Source organism: Jatropha curcas, chromosome 8 (genome assembly GCF_041381405.1).
Source record: "Jatropha curcas cultivar XTBG-Jc1 chromosome 8, XTBG_Jcur_1.0, whole genome shotgun sequence".
NCBI lineage: Eukaryota > Viridiplantae > Streptophyta > Magnoliopsida > Malpighiales > Euphorbiaceae > Jatropha > Jatropha curcas.
The window spans coordinates 8347799-8373187 of NC_143158.1; the positions used below are offsets into that span (position 1 = coordinate 8347799).

A 25389-nucleotide genomic window follows, 5' to 3' on the forward strand; every position below is an offset into this window, starting at 1 on the left:
GATGACCCATGTTGGATACGCGCTCAACCTTCGTCTTTTCAATAATGTAAAGTTAAAGTGAAGATGCTACAATTTTTTTTTTTTTGAAAAATATACGAGTGGATTTATATATTGAGCCGATAAAATAATAAAATTAAAAATTCTAAGTGTGAATTTTGCATTAGTTACAAAAAAAAACAGTCTTTAATATAAAATATATGACAGCTCAGAGTGAAAAAAAAAATGTAATAGACCAAATACAGCAAATGTAATAGCTTAGATGATTTTTTTGTTTCTCCTCCTAATGACAATAGAATATTCAAATTGAATAAAATAAATTTTTTTAGAAAAATAATGAACAAAAGTAGATACTAAACAAACAAAAGTATAGTGGTAGTACTGCAAGTAATTTTCTTTTTTAAGAGTTTATTAGGCAAAATTAGCTCTTTTGATAGCTGTTTCATAGCATTTAACTATTTAAATAGCTTTTCATAAAATGATAAAACTTAAAAATTACATGAATTAATTTTTTATAAAACGTTATCTTATAAACCCTAAAGATTTCAAACGCTATATTACCGAATATTATAAAAAGTAGCGTTTGGTGTTTTCATTAAAAATTATTTAAAAAGCTTTTGTCACTAAATAAAAAGAACTATGCCAAATATCTGGGCTCCAGCTAAAGCAACCATACCCCTAGAAGAAATGGATCTCTCAGATTTGAGCCCGGTCCTATAATTGGGCTTTAAAAGATCTTTTCTTTCAGATTGAACTAGCAGTGACAATGACCTGCACGCGAGTGTTACAATCCAAGTTCACAAGGGTCAGGCGGCATTGTGAGCCAGCCGATTCGGACGGTTCAGTGGACGACCGGATGAATTTTACTAATTTTGACTCTTCACCGGAATTAAGTAAAAAAATGAGTGAATAATTCCAATTTAAGAAAAAAATAATAATTACTTTTTGATTAATTTTTTATAATTAATTGAATTTGGTAAAATATTTAAATAATGGAAAAATTGAAACAAAATAATTATTATTATCTCTGATTTTCTAAAAATGTCATTTAAGTAAAATAAAAAGGAAGTAGCATCTGGGGAGTCCCAAGGCCCCTATTGACTGACATAGAGGTTGAATATACAGCATGGAATGTGCAGGAGCGAACCCTTATTAAGTTAAGACGATGATTTCGACCCTGATCTTTCTATTGATACTAATTCCGAAAAAATCAAATACAGAGGCAACCACTATCAAGTTAAAGGGTTAAGTTAAGACGATGATTTCGATCCTGATCTTTCTATTGATACTAATTCCGAAAAAATCAAATACAGAGTCAACCACTATCAAGTTAATAGCTTAAGTGGACTACTCCAATGATCGGTCTAAAACAAACGACCAGCCCAAAACGGAGGTCGGTCGAGCTGGAACTTGGCTCATCGGTAGGGGAGCGTTCCACATTAGAGGGAAGCACCTGCGCGAGCAGAGGTGGACGAAGCGGAAGCAGGAAGCAAGAATATCGGCTTAAATAACGCAAATATTGGTGAGAATCCAGAGTTCGATTGAATTAATGCAAACATTGGTGAGAATAAGAGTTCGATTGAGAATTCATCTGGCTCGATCCAAGTTCATTCGAACTGATCCCATAGAAAGTCTGTCAGAGACTGCAGCGGATATGCAAATTAAAATTAACTAATCAAGATGGTAAAATCTTTGAAATCTTTTCCCAAACTCTCAAAATTCTCTAAAGCCTTCTATATACCTTAAAATGTCAGTCGCTCTGCCCGAAGACCGAAAATTAGACATGGGTCCCAATTTATGCAGGGGAATGCATAATTTCTTTCCAAATATAAATACAAAATCAACTAATAATAAAAACAAAAGCTCCAAATAGATTGAGACTCACGAACCAAATGCCGCCTTATTTATTTGCCAAAGGTGAGAGGAAATTGAGGTCTGATCACATGGTATATTTCTGCTGCATCTCTTTTCATCCTAACAACTCTGTTTTTTCAACTCAATGGAAATACAAAAACAAACTCGAGAATGCCGGAGAGAAGCTCAGTATTCCACCCATAGGGCTACTGCTTGCTTAGTTCCTTTATTGAATCACAGTTCCAGAAGAATTTAAATTATTGACCAGCATATGAAGGTACTGGCAAAAAAGGAAACGGTGCAACAGAAGCATATGCTACAGGTGGACGAGCTTGTTTATCTATATTTCTATGCCTTTCTTTGCTCTTTTGGTTGTCATGTCCAGAGTCTGCTACTACTGCTTCCAGTGAAGTCCAAAGCTCATCCTCTCCTAATTGACGGTGCAATAGAAGCCCGGACATAAACACAGGAAGATATAAAAGACTGGCATGAAACATTCTCTTCGCTTTGTGTATTGTTCGGTCTCGGTAGAATGAAAACGCTGAGGCACTTATTGCTAAAGTCAGAAGTGATGATTCAAGACAAAACCAACCGGATGTCACACCCCCTGCACAAGATATTCAGTAAATTAAGTGATACACAAAGATGCAGCCTCCTAGTTTTCATCATGACATGTTTTAAGCTATTATAAATGTAACAAAGGCCCAAATAAGTGTCAGTTCTCAGAAAAATCAATAGAATGCACCATATAAGTCCAGGAAAGGTACCAGGGCAAAGCTGCATCAAGCCATTAAGAATTCTAATAATTTTTAATTTGTTAAAAATTTTCTATGCCAAAAAAATGAATTCTATATGGTTAAATAAGCTCCAGAAACATGTTATCACATGCAGAAGGAATCATAAAAATCTATGAAATAATTTCAATTAGCAAGCTTATTTATTGGGTACAAGGAACAAAAGATTCAGGGGTAATTCGTTATGCTCAGAACAAAAACATGTAACTAGAAGAAAAGTTAAGCAATATCTAGGGATCATATTAAGATCTCAAATAGCAGAAGTTGTGTTGTATATCAGAAGTGAAAACTGGTAAGCGAGATGCAGATTAGGTCAAGAGTAAACTAACCCAACTACCTATAAGAACTGCTCATCCATATTGTTGAAAAATTAGCTTAATGCCAAAACTTTTTATTTAAAATGTTAACAGATGAAAGTAAAATCCATTAATAACCAAAGTAAAGGATCTCATGGTGATAAGAAATATGATAGGAATTTGCAACAGGGAACCAAATGAAGGAACCATGAACAAGAAAGAAAGCACAAGCCTTCCCACATTATACGTTTTGGAAGAAATTAGATATAGACAACCTTTCACTTGCTTAGCAAGCAGGCTGTTCATTATAGTTTGAACTCAAAACCTTTAAGATGATGATGGAGCAACATTATTGTTTCACCAAGCGCATTCTTGAAAAAACCATAAAAAGAATTGTGTTTTCTTCAGTTGACAGGAACTTACAGTCGTATGCTAAATATCCCAGTGGAACAAGATATAGGCAGTTCCTCAGAGCTACCGAGGCAGTTCTTTGACCAGAAGCATCGGCAAGAGAGAACATCTTAAACCTAGATATGCCACCAAATGATAAAATAAGAGGAAAACGTCAGAAGAATGTCAAATTCCCATATATGCAATAGGGAACCACTTCCCTCAAAATTATCTATGTTGATTATTATCCAGATCAGATACTGTCATGTCATCCACTTGTTATTTTGATAAAAGAGATTTGTTCCCAGTACAGCCAATCAGACTAATCAGAAAACGGTTATCACTGTAGTTTCCATATAAAAAATTTAACAAATTAAATAGCCACCAAGTGATTCTGAAATCACAGCATATGCACATACCCTCCAGCAGCATAATCATTGCGACACAAATATGCAAGGGCCATGAAATGAGGTATTTGCCAAAAATAAAGTGCAGCAGGAAGAATCATTGCATTGAGTGAAACATGGCCAGAAGCTGCAGCCCACCTGAAAACCAAGAAAAGAGAAGCATGAGCCTTGCAGGCATTAGTTAACAGTAAATCTAGATTTTACTCAGCACATACTTAAGATGGGAAATCATATGTCACGTGTATATATGTAAATAATAACTGGAAAACCCCTAATCAAGTTCGAAGGAACAACTTTTCAGGTCACAAGCTAGGGAATTGTAGGAGAAAATTGTGCATCAAAAAGGCCGGAGGACAAAAAATTACCCTAAAAGAGGTGGAATGGCACCAACAACAGCCCCAACCCATGTGTTGACTGGGTGAATCTGCTTCAGTGGAGTATATACAAATGCATAAAGAATAAGATTAGAAGCTCCAAGCCCAGCTGCCAACATATTAGCCTGCAACAACCTTGTCATGGAAGTAACAATATTAATAGTCACTCATCACCCAGGAAATAAAACAGGCAGCATCAATAAGAGATAGCTTTAACAGAGTCAAATAAAATTGGATAATGAAAAAATTGGGGGTGAATTTATTTGGCCACCTTGCATGCCAATAAAGCAGTGCCAGCTAAACCAACAGAAGATGCCCAAGCCACAGCATGAGGTATTGTAAGACGCCCTGAAGGAAGTGGTCTGTGCCTAGTTCTTTTCATTTTGGCATCATTATTGACCTCAAACACCTAATAGCATGAAATAAAGTAAGCCTTAATATGCTGAAAAGCAAATAACAGAAAACATTATTCAACAATTCAACACTTACAAAAGACCAACAGCCTCTATAAGGTCAACCTAGGCAATTATGAAATTTTTCTTCCTAAATATTTTTTAACTCAGTGCAATACCAATTACATTAGGAAGTAGTTTCAAACCAAAAGAACAAAGAAGAAGAAAAAAAAAATCCTTCAGAAAAAAATACTTTGTCAAAATAAATTTAGACTTTAACTGTTTATTAGTTTTTCATCGAACCGCTCCTCAGCTTTTGCATATGGATTAGTTTTTTCATATTATACTGAAGACCTTTCAGAGTTTCTAAAAAATTGTTATGCCACTATGAGTCTTATAGAAGATTGTAAATCCTTCCCCCCCACCCCCCCCCCCCCCCCCCCCCCCCCCCAAAAAAAAAAAAAAAAAAAAAAACCATGACCTGTGCTTTTGCCTTCAAAAACAGCCAAATGACCTTGCAGTCACACAACCATACTAACAATAGTTTCCGTTTCTCACTTCACAAGTATCCTAATCATGATACAAAGACACAAGTAAAAAATAAAATTTGTTATCAGAAAGAAATTTTACGCCAAACAGTGAGATTCCCAACTATGTAAATTTCTTGAAGCACCACATGAATGAATGCTTATGAAAAAGAAAATTCAAAAGCATTTATAATGGGAGACAAGGTCCCTCATGATAAGCAAAATTAGGTAGTGTTAAGAGTCAATATGTTAGGTAACATGGAACCGACCAATACAATCTCTCCTGAGAATACCTGATTTAATGAGTTAGCAGATGCTGCAACCATCATCGTACCAGCACAGGTCCAACAAAGTCCAGCCAAATCGACAGCATTGCTACTCCCAAGAACATATCCAGTTCCGGAAGTTGCAACAACTAACATGCTGAAAACAAGTGAATAGAATTCACAAATTGTAAATTATAAATTCCTAAAACTGAGTTCAAAAGATAATTCTGTACACAAAACCATAAATTAGTGCATCATGTGGAAGAATCAAACATTATGTATATTCAGTAAGCCGAGATATAGACAAGCAGAAATAGATAATGCCAACTTCAAATGTTATTATCCAAAAAGGATCCATAAGAACCACTGTTCAAACATATTTCCCAGCTAATTCCAAAAATGACTGATGCCAATAACTTGCATATGGCGCTATCATAAGAATTCTCAAATGCAATTAAAAGAGAAAAAATAATTTTATAAATTGCATACAAGCTCCTTGCAACAAACATGAAATAAGTGTCATGCGAAAGCAGGAAAACGGGAACTAAAAGTGGAAAGGTGACCTGAGCCGAGCTTTGGATAGCTCCCAGTAGCAGCGGCTGTAGTGGCGTGCCAACTGCATTGCGGAAGACAACAATGAGAGATCAAGAGCCGAGGAAGATGCGGAAAAAGCTCGAATTCCATCAGATTTGCGGTTCAGAAGCATGGATTTTAAGGAATCTGCAGATGAAGTGGCAGCGGCGGTTGTAGAAGCTGTGGATGACAATGAGCAGCGACACAGCAATTGCGGCACAGACACAACATCATTTGCAGCAAAAATAGATGGAAACCACGATCCATGGAGGTAATAATTACGGTTCGCTAGCAGCTTTGATGAGAAACTCACCGGGTTCCTCCACATGGTGACCTTTAGAGACTCCAAAAAAGAATGAAAAAGTTGGACTCTATTTTTGGGTTCAAGTGCCAAAAATTACAGGGGAAAGAAAACAAAATAAAGTTATTTGAAATTACAGTGGAAAGGGAATAAAACTTACAAATCATTATCTACGCACAGTGTCAAATTACAGTTATAGTTTCTACAACAAAGCAATGATACCCAAAGAGAGAGGGTTGACAGAGAACAGAAGGATTTTGTGGTTGGATTGACCAGATTCCTCTTTGGTGATTTTTCACTAATTTGAGTCTCCTTTATCCTTGAAAGTTGGTATTAGTTTTGCATTACCACTTGTACTTTGTTTTCTAATGAAATCAAATATTATTCACATCTATGAAAGTAATCCTATTCATATCTATCAATAGAATACACATGCCTATAAAAGAAAAAGAATGAAAGCCTCACCTGACCTTAAAAGTTGGTAAGCTCGACAAGTTTATCAGATGAGCTCAATCAGAAACCATTAATCAACCACATTTATTTATCCAAGGCAAGTTGATCTTTTAATCTCATGAAAACAACATAAGTAAAGTTCCTTTCTGACACAGGGCAGCTTGGAAAACATGAAGTTTTAGGATCAGGGCTAGGATTTATAGAAATCAAGAATTAGGTCTTAAAAATTTAATATAAATGACTTATGTGTTCTCTTATTATTTCCAATTGGACGATCCAACAAGAATGATTATTATTTTGTTGGAAAAATTGAATTTCTTTAAAAAATAAACGAAAAAGTTGAAGCAAATGAAAATAAAATGCTAGCATCATACTATCACAGTAATAGGATTTAGGATTCATACAAGGTTAAAATTACGTAAGACAACTCAAAGATAAAACATTTTCTGCCGTAATATTATCAACTGAAAACTTAATTAAAAAGCATAACAAGCATATAGACCCAAACCACTCTGATCTCTACTTCACAGGACACTACTGCTAAACCTTTACTTAATATGACTTCAAAATTAGTCCTCACCCTTCAAGGATTTGGAAATAAAAAAAAAAAAAAAAATAAAGGGATTATGATTATCCTAAACTAACTAGAATTCTAAAATGACTTGAAATATATGTGTGTGCGCGCGTGTGTGAATATATATATATATATATATTTCCTAATAAATCGGGACACAATTCCAACATAGCTGAAATTATAGAATTGCTTATTAGTGACTTATTTATTACAATTGACACATAAATATAAATCTGAAAGGACTACAATTCTAAATTTATTGAGCATTTGAATTTGAATTTTCTTGGTTTCCTTGTCTGCACCACTTTCTCATCAACCAATCAATCTCTTGAACAAGATATTGATTTAATATTAATTAATTGAAGTATACATTTGTGCATGCAAGCATGTCAAGTTAATAATTTTAATATTGATTTTAATAAGAAATCTTATATGTGTTTGATAAAAGTTCCAAATGACTGTTGGGGGGTTTATGGTTTCTGTTTGAAATCCTTTTTGTATTTGCTCCTTGCCTACCGTTAGTAGCATATCTATGTTTGTATTCTAACTATACTAACAGATCAATTTAAAGACAGAACTTTAAGACAAAGAACACTTACCAATTTGGAACCCTTTTTCTGTTAGGTACTGAAGACGATGAAAGTCAGTTGAATTGGCTCTTGGAACTTGATAATACCAGCGGTAGAGTGAGGAATGTGATGAAGCCCCAAATCAATTGCATCTATATTTCTTCCTTAGGGTTCGTACAGAGAGATCTTGGGAGAAAGAGTCCTTCTAATCAATCTAATAATGGAAAAAAAATGAATTTTGCCATTTTTGTTTATATTTAATTTGAAGATAACCTAGCAAATTAAAATAAAAAGGAAAATTAAACTAAATAATGTTTAAATTAAATCATAATTAGTTCTACAGCGGTTAATATTACTGGAAATTAAAACTCATGATCAACTATATAGTTGGTTAAATGCATTTTCAAAGTCCATTATTCAACAGAGAAGATTACTATATCGAAAAAAAAAGCAAAAGCAAATGATTTTTTTTTCTCTCTTTTTAGTCTGTTTCCTAAGACCAGGAATAGCCAAATTTGACCCGGACATTTCTTCAAGCACCTTATGTGCATAGCAGAACTTAAATATAATATGAGCTATTCATTCAGTCGCCCAATTTTCATGGAAAAAAAAAAATCCATGAAACATCTATAATCACATGATAATGGGATTAAAAGAAGCCCATCGATCATATCGTTACTCTAACGATTAATACCAAATTATGCTCATATTCAATCAAATTTCACAAATACCTGTTATCTTCAATAAGCAAAACAAATTCTACTGTTACTGGAATAAAAACTCACCTTCCATAAATACTTAAGCATGAACAGCCCCAAGTGAATGTCCAATTTCTACCTTTGTATATTCGATTTGTAGAAGAGGCAATAAGATATGAGGGAGAGATTTCGGATTTGCGAGAGAGAAGAAAGGAAGTCGCAAGCAAAATCGATAGCTTTTAGGGATTCAGTATTTTTTTTTTTCAGTACGAAATGACGCTGTGTAGGTAAAACCCGGTTCATATCGTTTGGCCGATTTTCGGGTCTGTCGGGGTTCTTCCGGTCTTACCCGGTATTCGATTCGACCGGCCGGTCCGATTCGGTTTTGAAAGTTTAAAATTGTCTGGACTCCCATAGAACTACGCCGTTTCCTATGCTTTATTTTTAATTTTTTTTCTTTTGAACTTCATTTCCTATGCTTTAATTATTTGCCCTTTTTATTAATCCGTTTGGCAATTGTCTTTTTCCATCATTAATGGCAGTTTAGCTGGTGTTGAAATTTGTTCTTCTTTTCAAACTTGCTGGCAGAAACACAAGTTATGGGGGCACTGCACCAAATTACAAATACAGTTTCTACAACAAAGCAATTATAACAGCAAAAATAAGAAAGCCAGAATTTGAACAGGGACAAGCACTGCTTCACTACTGGCAATGAACAAGGAAAGAGATACCTGGAATTAGCAGACGAGGAACTAATGAGACAGTGCGACATGGATACTTTCAAGGCCCCAGGCCCTGGCAGTCAGTACCGCAACAAGCGCGAGTCTGCCGTCCGTCTCAAGCACCTTCCTACCGGTGTTATTCTCAGGTCAGGATTTTCATTTTTTTTTTTTGGTGGATTTCACAATCTATCATCTTGAATGCGTGTTACATGTTTGTTCTTCTGTTTAAATGATATAATATATTGAGGACAGCTCACAGCACAAGAATCGCGCTCCAGCCTTAAGGCGCCTGCGCACTCTTTTAGCTCTAAAAGGTACTCATTTTTGTTTTCTTTTGGCTACATAACAATATAAACAGGAGTTGTGCTAATTGTGAGCTAGTCAGGAACAATTTCCTCTTGAGTCAACTACTAGAGTATCAGAAAGCGGTCCACAAATTGGACCTAATAATCCTAAATTTGTTTTGATATTGTTTCTTTTCTTCCTTTTTTTTTTTTTTTTCGCTTTCATTGGGAATACCTTTTTTTTCTAATTGACTGAGCACGAGGAGGTTATACAACTTTTTAACGTAGGCAATGCAAGCTCTGCTGAACCTAATCTTTGCTGCTGAGTGTTCTATATCAGAAGCAGCAAAATTGCTTGGATACATGATCTTGAATTTTTTATCCTGCCTGTAACTAGGCTTTCTGGGCTAGATGGATATATTAACTGGGTTGTTTCCTGGATATCCTAAAACATTATCAACATTCTTTGTTGGCATTAAATTCAGAGTTACATTTTTTTTTTTTTTTTTTTTTTTGCTCTTATACAAACTCGCATGTGTAAATAAGAATAATTTATCAAATTATCCTTTCAAATTTTGCTTGATTAGAAAAGAAATCTTTTTTCCTATTTAGGCTTAAAACTAGATTGTTCACTAAGCACGATGGATGACTTGATTTTATTAATCTCGCTCCTGCAGGTTAAGCACAGGGGCACTATCAAGGTTGATACTGGCAGATGACTCTCTTCGCATGCCTGTGAATGACTTGAGGATTTCCAAGGTAGAAATAGTGATGATTTATGGTAGGATTATTGCAATGGTTTACATGTTGTGCTATTACTATTTTGTTGCAGTAGAAGACAAAATCATCTCCATTTAAGAATGCTTTACATATTTTGGTAGCACCCAGGAAAAGTGGATTGCTTCAAACAAATCAAGTTGCAAAGTCTAATTAAACTTGGCTTTGATGTTATTTAGAAAATCTATTATCCATTCTAAGTGACCTTCTAGGGCAATTCCCTTACTGGAATTTCATTTTGAAAGTAATCAAAAGTCTAGTTTTCTTCAATATGATGTAAGATTTACTTCTTCAACCTTTTCTTAGTCCAGCACAGGCTCTTTTTGTTTTGTATTTCATAATTGCTGTAGTCAAGTCTACTTATCATCATCCCATGAAGAGTAGTTTCTTTATCTTTTTACTGTCTAGTACCAAATGCATATTTTGAACTATTGACAGTTGCATAACATGATCATCCAAATCAAGCATCGCTAGAACCTTTTATCAGGTGGTAAATGACAAGTTGATTGGCTTAGTTTTGAAGTGTAAATCTTACTTATCAAAACAAAAGGCAAAAGAGTTTTGGAGTTAAGAGCAGATGATATTTATTGACTTTGACTAGAAAAATTCCTGCTCGAAAAAGAAAAAAAATCATATAGAGGTGCTTTTCATCTAGTACTCAAGGCTCTTTATTTTGAGGGCATATGTGATGATCCCTGGGCTCCGGGCCTGCAGGGAGAGATGAAAGAAAAATTACCAACAAAAGAATTTCTCCCTGAGATCATTCTTTTTTAGTGATGTAAAACTCCCTTGGAACCTTTTTCCCTCTGCCTTATGTTATGCAGATGAATGCATTGCATAATTTTGCTTGTATTAGCCTGGATCACTTGGGGTTAGTAATCAAAATGTGATTAATAATGACATTTAGAAGTAGCAAATGAGAAAAAAGTGCTATGGGCTTAAAGAACATTTCTTAAATTATCTTTCAATTGATCCATCAACCATATGCAGAATGCGGTTGAAGGGTATAATCAATAAAAAGTAGTAGCAAGAAACTAAGGGTTCATTTTATGAGAAGTGATTTATTTTATGTTGTTAGGCTGCACTAATGTAAATCAATTGAAAAATATTTTCTAGTGGTCAAATTTATTGGAAAATATTAGTTTTCTTTCAATATATAAAACTATGAAAGTGTTTGAACCTACAAGAATTCATATTTTGCTATTTGCGGTTGAATATAAAAGAGAATTACATAAAATGGTAAATAAAATGCTTGTTATTTTGCCTGTGTGTATTTTAGTACTTGTGCCTTTACATATGGGTGAACAATGCCTGAGGTTTGAACTAGCAAGAACATGAATGTTATTTGCATTGGTCATGATGACCCTAATTTCAAAAAGATGAACCTAGACATGATAGTGGTACAAAGTTTTAGAGCATGCGTATTGAATAAATAATCCAACTTTAAGTATAGGAAGAAAATCAGAAGAGAGAGTCAAGGAGACAGTTGGGTGGCAGGTGCAATGGTGGAGCTATAGAGGGGAAAGAGGAGGCCTTCCTACCCCCTTCCCCACCCCAAAATCCTACAATTTGATCAAAAGTTTCTTTATAATTTAAAACTTCCAATTCCAAGATTAGTGTTCAATTAATAGTTTAAGTGCGCAATTTTTTATATACATTTTGCATATAATTTCAAGTAAGTTATTAAAAATTCAGAGAAACTTAATGACATTTTATTTCATTAATCTTTAGAATTTTTCTAACAAAAGTTGAACGCATATCATATTTGATCACTTTTCTTTTTGAATATAATCATTTAACTTAGTGGCAACATAAAAATATTAATTACTTTTTAGGATATTTTACGTATAGCTTAAAAATTCATGTTTCAATTTTTTTCGTAATAAATTCAGGATTCAAAACTATTTTTTCCATGATTTGGCTTCTGAAAATGTTCTACTGCACTTCTTTTTTCCCTTGTTTCATGTTATTGAGCTCATCTTCAAGTAGCTTTATCCTTCACAAGTCCTTTTTTTTCCAAGTCATGATAGTGTCAGAAGAGAACAATGAAAAAGGCTGAAAGATGTTTGGTTTTTGGGATAAAATATATGTTTATATTTCACCATTTGTCTATTATACTATTATTCATTTGCTTGACAAGAATCCAATATCTATATGTCAAAGAATTTTGATTCCTTCATGCTGTTATGCAGTTCTTTAATGTTCATTCTAAAATATTTTAAGGAATTTATTGACTATATACTATCATCTCTTCCCCCCTCTGAAGGCAGAAAAGGATCATTATTATGCTACTCTTGCAGGGTCTGAAGCCTCTGAAGTAGGAGGGAATTTCAGGTATTGCACTGTCCTTTTTCCCTTTCTATATTTGATACAACAATTGAAGTGTTTTATAATGACTGCATGGAAAATGATTTTTCTCTCTTATTTGCATTTTGAGTTTTGCATGTCATTAGCTAAGAATAGCACAGGTTGAGTTATAATATTTACATGTTCTCGTAATACATCCCATTTAGTGGTTGAGCTTCCAAATTTGTTTAATGCTTTACCTTTATGATACGGTTACCTGGTGTGAATTGGCCGGTAGATGTCAGATGTTCCAAGACCAATGGGAACACTATACTTGTACCCAGTTGTAACTAAGGAAACAGTTAGCTCAGTGCTTATAGGAGAGGGTAATGGAGAGCAGTTCCCCGTGTACCATGCTAGTCAAATCTTTAAAGGAGGCGAGTTAAAACATCAGCTCATCGATTGCAGTCCAACGAGCCAGTTAGAACCGAACCACAACCAAATTTGGCAATTGAAAATTGCCTGAAATAGTTGAACAATGCAAATTGAAACCGGTGATGCACTTGTCAATTAAGATTTTGTTGCTATTAAAAATTAATTTAATCGGTCTGAAATTGAATGTTGAATCTGCGGTTCGGTCTAGTCCAGTTCATTATATGTATAACTAAAAAATTCTTTTGAAAACTTTTTTTGTTTTTCAGCTCTTTTTTAGTCGTAACTGGGCAAGCACAACACAAACCTTTGAAATTTGAGAAATTTATTACTCACTAGGTTCAGATAGCAAACATTATGGCCCTACTTTCTGAAATTTGCACTAATTTTTTTTCCCCGAAAGAAATAAAAAGATTCGCATAACTTCGAAAGTGAATTCTCAGCAATTTTTTTTTTTTAAAATACACATAATGCCGGAACCATAGCTAAAACAGTCGATTGATTGGAATCACACTAGAACCAAAACCAACTAGGAACTAAAACAGTCGATCCATTGGAATCACACTAGAAGCAAAACCAACTAGGAACTAGCGGTTCAAGAGCTATTTCAAGTTCAAAATTTAAGAAATCTCAAATCACTGTCCAGTGAATATTGAACACAATGAAGTTCACGAGAAATCAGCTGTGAAGCCGCTACCATGTGGACCAATCATGTGTTGTCAGGTGTCAGGTGCCCGTGTAGCATCTGTAGAAACTTAAAAAATTTATAAAATATTTCTTGGTGGTTTTTTTTTTTTTTTTTTTTTTAAGTATTTGGAGAAAAAGGATTCGAAATGGATCTATTATCAAGTCGTATATGTACTTAGTCGTATATGCACTTACTGCTAGACTATGTGTGCTATTCTTTCATGGCTTTTGAAAATTATGTAATTAGCTAAAAAAAGTTTAAAAATTCTAAATCCTAAACTTTTAACAATATAAAAAAATGAATAAAATAAAAGATTGAGAATAATAGTTAATTTTCATATTTCAATAAGAAATTTTAGCTAAATACATTTAATTATAAAAAATTTATCAATTTCGATATTTGAATAATAAAAGAATAAAGTGAAATATTAAAATAAAAAATTGACAGAATTCAGACACTAACATTATAATTATGCCTTATAATAAAAATATTTAAATTAACAATTTGCTACCATGTATGATAACAATTTACCAATTTGAAATGTAAAAAAATAAATGTGTCAAATTTTGTCAAAAAAATCCCATTATTGTTATTATAACTAGTCACGTGCACTGATTGTAATATTTTTGTTATTAATCCAATTAAACTTTCAATTCCATTTTAAATAGAATTTTTTTCTCCGATACTTACCTAAGTAATTAATAAAAAAAAAAAAAGAGAAATAAAGTGTCTAAATTTCATTATGTTTTGTCTTGAATTAAAAAAAAAAAATTCATATTTATTTGTAACCATAGGTCTAGCGCTCCCCATTATAAAGCATAAGGAATATTTGCTAATTATTTGTTCTTTGAGTCTAAATCTGAGTAATATATGAAGGGCATCAATTCTACTAAATGAGATAAATGATGATGAAAAACTGGTGCATTATTTTTGGAAATTTAAATATTTTAGAAGAAAACTAAATAAAAAGTTAAAAAAAGGTTGACAACTAAAATTTAACCATGCCAAAGGTTCAATTCATAGACAAACATAGTAAATAAAATAGATAAAAACTCAAAACTAATTAAATAAAAATTAAATCAATAATTTTGAAAGATCTTTCATTATTTGTAAAAAGAATAAGGTTTAAGAGAAATTAATAGAAAGCAACAAATTCGCAAATATAATAATTAATTATAAAAAAAAAAGAAAAGAGATCTTATCACTGGATTTCTTGTGTAGCTTTTGTAAATTAAAAAGATCACCAAATTTGGTGCAACTATAAATATTGTGGCGTGTTCAAAACCTTCAGTGTTGTTATTGATTTCCGGTGGCTTCTTCTCTCAAAAAGAGAAAATAGAGGAATTATTTATTTTTATGGTCAATCTTTATGTTATACTATTTTAGTTTATTCTATTCATTCACATTTAAGGCAAAGGGTACGGCTAATTGATTACCAAGGGTACAAATAGAGGATCATTACAAATATAAACTCCCCATTTGGTATTGATAACTGATAATAATTAATAGTTATATAATAAACAATAAATTAAAAATACAAAAAGAAAAAAAGAAAAAAAAAATCAGCACTTCAAAGCTCTAGTTTTGTGTCATGTTAGCTTTGAAGGCTATGTTTTTATTTATTATATACGTAAATAGATAGATCGTAACAGTTTATCAATTTATATAATTACAATCATTAATTAGAGCTATAATTAACTCATGTAGTCACTTATCAACTACTGTTATAATTAGCCGCTCTCTCTCTCTCTCCCAAACCTAAAATTTAAAAGTTCTTTTTTCTTCTTCCACGGGCGACCATCGGTGAGCTCTCACTGGTGGTCACCCCTTTTCCATTTTTTTTTTTTTTTTTTTTAAATAATCCTCGGACCTGTATACAGATTTGAGTTATTGTAGTCTAACCATTGGGATTTGTCGTTGCCATATATTGAAATTTTGTTCTCATATCTAATTTTGAGTTATTGTTGTCACCATTATGATGATTTTGTCTAACATCTTTTATTATTTGGATAGTTATGCAGAAATAGGTGTAGATCTCCGGAAGATATTTGAAGGTAATCAGATCGACCTTGTAGAAAGTCCATAGAGTCGAACAGTAGCCACGAAAAATCACCAAGTGGAGCCAGCGATCGCCGATGGTACAAATATTATGCTCAACTCGATCAGATACTTCAAATCAAGATTGTATTTTATTTATTCTTTGTATAAGTGGTTTATTATTAAACTTCTCATACAAAAATTTAGAAACATATTGATCTGTATCTCATACTGTATACAATTTACTTTTAATAAAATTTCTAATTTGTTTTCTTCTAAAAAAAATTACTGCTATAATTAACCTTAATAAATAAGCACTTGCTGGTTGTTGTTCTTTGAAATAAGGAAATTGATTTGGACAATTTGATTAGAACTAAATGCTGCAAAATATTCATCATTCAAACTATAAAGAGCCGTATGGGATTGACTAAACAATTAATTTTGGCCAACAGCTTGCTTCAAGCATTTAATTGAAGAAGATGGCGAGGGAGACGCATGAAGAAGATGGGGAGGGAGACGCATTTCTTATATTTCTTATATTTCTGTTTTTTAACAAAAAAAAAAAAGTGGATAACATTAGTCATTGTTGATGTATTTGATTTACTTTAATATAATTTTAAAATTTAATAACTTATTAACTTATTTTTATATAAAATCGATAGGGTTGTCAAAATGAATCATAATTCTGGAACATGATTTACTTGATACATAAATTAAACGGGTTAAAATTGAATCAGTAAGTTTATGTCATAAACCGGTGAGATGTATATACTACGAATTTAAACAAATTGTGTTACGGGTTGCTTTACGGAACTCATCTAACTTAGTCAATTAAAGGTAAAAATTAAATTTCATATATAATATTTATACCTAATATACATTTTGTTTTTTTTACACTGTATGCGACAAACATATAATTCAGTTACTTAAATGGATTATGTTTTGCCCCATTCAATTAAACAGGCTATATGCATCATGTTTGTTACCTATTTAATTTTGGATTGTGTTTGTTTTTAAATATTTGACATAACCATTAAATAGGTCATATTCGTGTTGACCCTAATTTGTGTTACGCATTAGGTGAATTTGTGTCGAACCTAACAGTAAATACGTTTTGACACCCCTAAAAATTGATACTATAAGAAAAAAAAAAAAAAAAAAAAAAAAAAAAAAAAAGCTAAATGCTTAAACTCACTCTTATATTTTTTGCGGAAACTTTTTGTCACTCAACTTTTACTCTGAGTCATTAAATACTTTCTATACTATATATAAATGTGAGAAATTGAGGGGAGGGATAATGGGATTTTAGATAAAACCCTTAATGAAATTTGAATATCTTAAAGTAACTTTAGGCATGACCAATTATAAAAATACAGTTATTAGTTGATATTGCAGCATTTTAGATAAATGACGATGTCAATTGAACGGTGTGTCTGTATGCACATTGCTATATTATTAATTAACCGTTATATTCACATTAATCTCAAAATGAAATCTCATTTTAACATTATAAACATCTAAATAATATAAGACAAAATTTATAATCAATATTTAATATTAAAAAATAAAAAATGAGTATAAATAATAAGTAAAAGTGAGCAATGACATAAAAAATGGAACGAATATGAATAACGAGTATAATCAAAGTGCAATGCACGTCATAAAAGACTAGAATTTTGGAATGATCTAAAATAATATTGTCATAGCCAATAAAAAATTACATTTTATCAGTTGATTAGATATATGTATAAAAATTATTTTTTAAATAAGTACATATAGATAATTAAGCATTTCAAATTTTAAATTTTATCTTTTCTAAATTTATTTTTTAATAAATATATATGATAATGAGACATTTGAAAATTTTTATATTTTAATTATTAAATATTTGATTCTATTTTGATTGTAATTTAAAATATTTGATTTAGGAGAGATAAAAAAAGAAAAAAAAAGTATATTTGTTCTATTAATATTCTTTTTCCATGTTTATATGATTTGATTAGATATTTTTTAAAAAATAAATTTTCAAATAGAATATACATAATATTTTATTTAGGAGAGAAATAAAAAAAAGGAAAAATATATTATTTTTATTAATATTTTTTCTTTATATTTTTTATGATTGGATTGGATATATTTTTTTAAAAAATAAATTTTCAAATAGAATTCACATAATTAAATCTTGATAACAAACAATTGAAAATTTTAATTTAAAAAATACATATAATATTTTATTGATATATTTATATATCTATAACATTGAAACGTTTTTTGTTAGGTAAATTTTGAAACAAGTTTTATTCTTAATAATAATAATTTTTTACTTTCTTTTTCGTTATTGAATAATTTGTAACTACTATCATTTTAATTTAGTAAGAGATTTATATTTTCCTTGCAATAAATAGATGGTTTCTTGATGATTAAGAATTTGTAATTTTTTTGATATTTTTTTCTTATATTCTAAATCTGTATGACTTGAAAAAAAATAGTGTTTAGGAAATTAGAGAAAAACTAGAACTATATATTTCTGTTTTTGGTCACTTTTGGAATTTCAAGAATTTGTATATATGCATATATTTCTTTCTCTAATGCACTCATAAGTAATATTGTCACTGCGGGCAAAGTGATTATCATTATTAATTCAAATCATTTTCTCATTTTTTTTTCTTTTACCTAATAGTAAAAAACAATTTATTATTATTTTTCATTATATTTGTAAATATTGATTTAGGGTTGAGGGCAAGGGTTGAGAATTGAGTGATGATTTGATTTTCTTTTTGGGCACCTATTAGGATTTTAAGAATATGCATTTATAAATTAGGGATTGATAGATTAGATCTAGGATTGGGTTGAACTTTATTTTGAGATCATTCATTATATAAAAATCTATATATATATATATATAAAAGCAGAGCAGTTTGCATTATATGGAAGCCAAATATAAACCTTTGAAATTACCAAGTATAAGGAGGACAATATTATTTAACATGGTTGTAAGAAGATAAGGTGTAATTACAACATCTGTAAGACGATAAGCTATTTTATATTTTTAGATAATGTTTTTATTATGATAATATTTATTAATTACATCCCATCAAGATATTGCATTAAATTAAAATTTAATTAAATACAAATAACCCAAACCATAACAAAAAAAAAAAAAAACACTTAATTTATACATGGAACTAGATTGCACGAACACATGACACGAAATATAGAACATATGAATGTATGATAATAAATAAACAATCACTTATAATAAATAATAAACATAAAATAAAAAATATTTAGTTTCTTATTTCAATATAATTAGTTAAATTCTCAAAATTATTATCACTATTCAAAAATCTATATCTATGTATATAATATATAAAAGCATAGTAGTTTGCTTTATATGGAAGCCAAGTATAAATAGCATAGCTTGCCACTTAGCATTATTTTGGATTATAGAATGACGAATGTTAAAATTCAACAATTTAGTACAATTGTAAAAATTGTAAAAAGATCAGTTGTTTTATATTTTCAAACAATCTCTCTATCAAGATAATATTTATAAAAAGATTGTCTCTAGCATTTTATTTAACATATTAATATAAATTTATTTCTTCTTACAAAATAATTAATAAGTAATCCATACGCTTAAAAAGAGTGTGAATAAATAATATATTACTATTAAATAAATAATACATAAGCAATTTAAAAAATATAAATTGGAATGTATGAGATACGATAATTTTTAAAAAAGTAAGACATCCACATGCTTAGGACTCACTACACTAAATAAGTAATACATTAATATTTTAAATAAATAAACAATAATTTATAATAAATTATAAACATAAAATAAAAAACTTAATTTCTTATTTCAATGACACAAAAATATATTTAAAAATACTTCAATTTTTATTTGTAATAAAAAAAACCTTGGTTGATTAGCTTGGTGTATAGAGTAGTATCACATATTAGGAGCTGAGTTGCACGGAAACGGGACATGAGATATGGAACGTACGGAATATGATAATTTTTAAAAAAAGTAAGACATTCACTTGCTTAAAACACATTATACTTGTAAGAATAAGGAAATCAATCAGAATTAGAAATAAGAAAATTGGATTAGGCAAATAAGGAAAGGATCAGATCAAGCAAATAAGGAAAGGATCATAATCAGAAAAATAAGGAAATTGGATCAAGCAAATAAGGAAAGGATCAAACGCAATTATGGTAAATATTCTATAATAATTATATGTTGTGTATATAAACTCTGTAATTCACAGATTGATAGGTATGAAAAAGAATTCTTTTTAACCCTAAAAGCTATCATGGTATCAGAGCCAATCTTTCGGTCATTAGACCCAGTTTCTGTCTAAGCTCATCACCTACCATTGAAACTTACCTGAAATATCAGACAAAGTTAGCTCGTCTACAACAAAATCAATGGAACAATCTATTCTAGTGAGCCAATTACTGGAACTGTTTCAGCAAATCAACAACACCAAACCTATCATAGAAAATACAACAAGTCAAACATTGAGTATTTCAGAAAAAATAAACAACCAAAATTATACCAAATGGTCCAGACTGATGTATTTGGCAATCAGTGGGAGAGGTAGGCTAAGACACATTATAGCCCCTCCACCACTAACAACTGATCCAGAATATCCCAAATGGGCACAGTCAGATTCCAATGTAATCACATGGATCATAGAGAATATAGAATCCCACTTGGCGAACCAGTATCTTGATTACCCAACTGCAAGAGATCTGTGGAAGGGAATAGGGGCAATGGACAGTAGTGGTTAGGATGGTCTACAGATCTTCGATCTGACTGTGAAAGCCAATATGAAGCAAGGTTCAGATCCAATCGAGAATTTTTACAGCAAGCTCCTGGCTATCTGGAAGGAAATTGACAGAAGAACGCCAAATCCTATAAAATGCTCTAAGGATATCTCGATCTACAATGGGCTAATGCAAAGGAATAGATCGTATCAATTCCTTGTAGGGATAAATGATGGGTATGACAAGGACATAAGAGATCTCCTGAATCGAGATCCTCTACCAATGGTGGAAGAAGCGCATGCGATGATCAGAAGAGAAATAGCCCGGAGAGAGATCATGAAAGGGGAGCCATCATCGGGGTTAAACTCTCAGGAATAAGGAGCGGCCTCTTCACCAGAAGCCGGTTAGACACGGCCAAGATAGGGGCCAAATCTTCACTCCGGCGGGAGGATGATAAGAGTGGTCTGAAATGCTCGCACTGCGAAGGTTCAAGGCACAACCGAGAGGGGTGTTTCAAACTAATTGGGTACCCTGAGTGGTGGCCATATAGCAAGAAGAGGACCAAGGGAGTTATCGCCGCCACGGTGGGAGATCTTGGGACCACCGGCACTAAGGGAGACAGCCAGCCTCTTGAATTTGGTGGAATGGCATGTGGAGCATCACAGAAAGGAGGAGGCAGAGACGCGACTGAGACACAAAAAGGGAACCCTAGGGTTCTTAATGTGGAGACACCTGGTAAATTTAAGAAAGGGACTCAGAATTTTGAAATTTTACAAACTAACCCTGCACACTTTGTTTCTTTGGACACTGACCACAGAACCCATAATAATGTTGCAATTGGATATGGAAGCATGGAAAATTTACAGATTTACCCTGAGCTTTTTGAGAACATTCATTCTGTACCCTTGGCTACAAAAAATTGCAAAGAGGTACCTAGCATGGGCCTAATTGCTAAAAATAAACCCTCAAAGGAGACATAATGGATATTTGACCGTGGAGCTACTGACACTATGTCACCAGATGCTTCAGATTTCCATACTCCTACTAAACCCTAAAAAAACAAATTCAAAAAGCTGATGGTGGTCTTGTAGCGGTTGAGGGAGCAGGCAATATTGATTTTCCACCAACACTTAAATTAGAAAACTGTCTATATGTTCCTGCCCTATCACATAAACTATTGTCAGTCAGTCATGTAACCAAAGAGCTAAATTGTGTGGTTCTGATGTATCCTACTTTTTGCATTTTGCAGGATATTCGGACGGGGAGGATCATTGGGCGTGGTACTGAAAGACATGGACTTTACTATGTTAATAAAGTGAACCAACAAGGTACCACAATGCTTGCTCATGGGATGGTGGATAGACAGGCTTGGCTGTGGCATCGACGATTGGGTCACCCTTCCTTAGGGTACCTCAAACACTTATTTCCTCAATCAGTTGTCTTATGATACATGCATCTTAGGAAAGAGTCATAGACAAGTTTTCTAGCCTAGTGACACTAGAACTGATATCCCTTTTTCATTAGTACATTCTGATGTATGGGGTCTAGGCCCTGTTACTTGCAAAAATGGTTTTTCGTATTGCCTTCTATTTATTGATGATTGCACAAGAATGACTTGGGTTTTCTTTTTGAAACATAAGTCTGAAGTTTTTTGATAAGTTTGTTGTTTTTTACAACTTAATTCACACCCAATTTCAGAAACAAATAAAAATCCTCCGTTCTGACAATGGGGGTGAATATGTAAACCAAAAAATGCAAACATTTTTCCGGAACAATGGACTTATACACCAAACCTCTTACCCACACACACCACAGCAAAACGGAGTGGCAGAAAGAAAAAATCGGATACTCTTGGAAATCACCCAAGCCCTCATGATTGAATCCAAACTACCTAGGTATTATTGGCCTGAAGCTATTTCTACGGCAACTTATCTTATGAACCGTTTACCTACCAAAATTCTCCATATGAAAACACTCATATCCACCTTGGCTCAATACACCAACATACCTCTTGTCCTAACTCTACCTCCAAGATTTTTTGGTAGTACAGTCTATGTTCATCTCCCAAAAGTTACTCGCACCAAGCTTGACCCATGTGCTGTTAAGTGTGTTTTTGTTGGCTATGGGATTCATACAAAAGGATATCGGTGTTTTGGTTCTCAATCTGGTCATATGTATACCACAATGGACTATGACTTTCTCGAAACTGATTACTATTTTCACAACCAACCTAGTGATCAGGGGAAGAGTTCTAGAAATGATCCACTAAGTTGGTTACATAGTCCAATACTGCCTGAAACTATCCCAACAGAGCAAGTAGGCGAGATCACCGGATCTGCTTCTGATAATGTGGAACAGTCCATTACATCAGATCATGTTGAATCCTCTCCAACCGATATTCCTGAGGTTAGTGACTTTACTCGTGAGGCTCCTTTAGATATACCTACTAGTGAAATGACTAATTTGACAGCCCAAGAGGTACCAAGAATTGAGAGGTATGTTCTTCCACCAAGAAGCAATCGGGGAGTGCCAACAAAGAGGTATGACCTGATTATGAGCCTCGAAATTCAAGACATCCAATGGCAAACTTAGTCTGGGGGAGCTTATCTGAATCTGCAAAGGCCTTTGAAATGTCAATATATTCGGAGGATATTCCAAGAACTGTTGAAGAAGCCCAGAATAGCCAACAGTGGAGACAAGCTATGCAAGTTAAAATGGATGCACTAGAGAAAAATGGTACTTGGGATAAATGCAGGTTACCAGAAGGAAAAAGGCCAGTTAGTTGCAAATGGGTCTTTACAATAAAGCATCGTGCATATGGAACCATTGAAAGCTATAAGGCTAGACTTGTTGCCAAAGAGTACACACAGACTTAGAGACATTCTCTCTTGTTGCCAAAGGTATAAGGCATAGATTACTTAGAGACATTCTCTCTTGTGGCCAAGATAGATACAATACCTATTCTGTTCTCATTAGCTGCAAATCTTGATTGGCCACTACATCAGTTTGAGGTGAAAAATGGCTTCTTACATGGTGACCTAGAAGAAGAAGTCTATATGGAAGCTCCTCTAGGTTTTACAAAGGGGTTCAAAGCTGGGGAAGGATGTAAACTGAAAAAGGCATTATATGGGCTCAAACAGTCTCCAAGGGCCTGGTTTGGGAGATTTACTATGGCCATGAAAAGATATGGATAATGTCAAAGTAATTCTGACCATACACTCTTTATCAAGAAGAAAGGAGAGCTATTAACTTACCTCATTATATATGTGGATGATATGATTATCACAAGAGATGACACAAAGGAAATAGCATCATTGAGAGAGAGGCTCTTCGAAGAATTTGAAATGAAAGATCTTGGGAGACTAAAATATTTTCTGGGCATCGAAGTCTTGAGGTCAAAAAGGGGAATTTTCATCTCACAAAGAAAATATATATTTGACCTTCTCACAAAGGCAGGATTAGTGGATTGCAAGCCGGTTGAAACCCCAATGATAGTCAATCATGGGCTCAAGATCACTGAAGGAGCTGAGTTAGCTGATCATGGCCAGTATCAAAGGCTAGTTGGGAAGCTAATTTATCTCTCACATACTAGACCTGACATTGCTTATGCAGTTGGGGTAGTTAGTCAATTCATGCACAAGCCACAGGTTGCCCACATGGAAGCAACACTCAGGATTGTCAAATATCTGAAAGGAACACCGGGACGAGGAGTGTTATTCCAGAAGCATGGTTACTTAGAAATACAAGCCTACACTAATGCTGATTGGGCGGGGAATCCGATCGACAGGAGATCGACATCAAGGTACTTCACTCTTGTTGGCGGTAACTTAGTCACCTGGAGAAGTAAAAAGCAGAAGGTGGTAGCTCTCTCCAGTGCTGAGGTAGAGTTTCGAAGGATTGCACGAGGTTTAGCTGAAGTTCTCTAGTTGAAGAAGTTATTGATAGAGTTAGGTTTCCTTCCAGGAAGGCCCTGCAAACTGCTGTGTGATAATAGAGTAGCTATAAGCATTTCTAAAAACCAGTACAACATGATAGGACTAAACATGTGGAAGTTGATAGACACTTTATCAAGGAGAAACTTGAAGATGGAAGCATTTGTTTGCCATTTGTTCGGTCTGAGGAGTAGTTGGCAAATATACTCACCAAAGCAGTTCCATGAAAGATCTTCAATCAAGCATTAGTCAAGTTGGGTGTCGGAGACCCTACGACCCAACTTGAGGGGGAGTGTAAGAATAAGAAAATCAATCAGAATCAGAAAAATAAGGAAATGTGATCAAGCAAATAAGGAAAGGATCGGATCAAGCAAATAAAGAAAGGATCAGAATCAAGTAAATAAGGAAAAGATCAGAATCAGAAAAATAAGGAAATTGGATCAAGCAAATAAGGAAAGGATCAGACGCAATTATTGTAAATATTCTATAATAATTATATGTTGTGTATATAAACTCTGTAATTCACAGATTGAAAGGTATGAAAAAGAATTCTTTTTAACCCTAAAAGCTATCAACACTAAATAAGTAATACATTAATATTTCAAATAAATAAACAATCATTTATAATAAACATAAAATAAAAAAAAACTAAATTTCTTATTTTAATGATACAAAAGCAAATTTAAAAAAAAAAACACTTCATTTTTATTGGTAATAAAAAAAAAATCTTAGTTGAGTAGCTTGGTATATGGAGTAGTGTCATAAACCAGGAGCTAGGTTGCATAAACACAGGATACGTGATACAAGAATGTAGGAGATACGATAATTTTTAAAAAAGGTAGGACATCCATACGCTTAGGATACAGTACACTAAATAAGTAATATATTAATATTTTAAATAAATAAACAATCATTTATAATAAATCATATAAATATAAAATAAAAAATACTTAATTTCTTATTTCAATGACACAAAAGCAACCTAAAAAG

At 32.8% G+C, this 25389-nt stretch overlaps 1 protein-coding gene and 1 long non-coding RNA gene across 6 annotated transcripts; one reads left to right on the forward strand and one right to left on the reverse strand.

Annotated features, from left to right (window-relative positions):
- Window positions 1-1871: 1871 nt before the first annotated feature.
- Window positions 1872-8743, reverse strand: COX10 (cytochrome c oxidase 10). 4 transcript variants are annotated; one of them, XM_012213034.4, is made up of 9 exons: window positions 8553-8743; window positions 7798-7981; window positions 5861-6204; window positions 5325-5454; window positions 4384-4521; window positions 4104-4237; window positions 3751-3876; window positions 3365-3468; window positions 1872-2458 (listed from the first exon to the last, which is right to left on the reverse strand). In XM_012213034.4, the coding sequence occupies exons 3-9, from the start codon at window positions 6196-6198 to the stop codon at window positions 2109-2111; spliced, it is 1320 nt and encodes a 439-aa protein (XP_012068424.1). In that variant the 5' UTR covers window positions 6199-6204; window positions 7798-7981; window positions 8553-8743; the 3' UTR covers window positions 1872-2108. The 4 variants fall into 4 exon arrangements, with proteins under 4 accessions (XP_012068424.1, XP_012068425.1, XP_089581086.1 ...); XM_012213035.4 differs by having other exon boundaries at window positions 5861-6213; XM_089724960.1 differs by having other exon boundaries at window positions 5861-6241.
- A 100-nt stretch (window positions 8744-8843) lies between these two features.
- On the forward strand, window positions 8844-13160 carry LOC105631066 (uncharacterized). Of its 2 annotated transcripts, XR_002284053.3 has the most exons (5): window positions 8844-9333; window positions 9440-9501; window positions 10149-10230; window positions 12549-12582; window positions 12833-13160. It is a non-coding gene; the product is annotated as an uncharacterized LOC105631066 (long non-coding RNA). The 2 variants fall into 2 exon arrangements; XR_016322113.1 differs by having other exon boundaries at window positions 8848-9333; window positions 12549-13160.
- Window positions 13161-25389: the final 12229 nt, after the last annotated feature.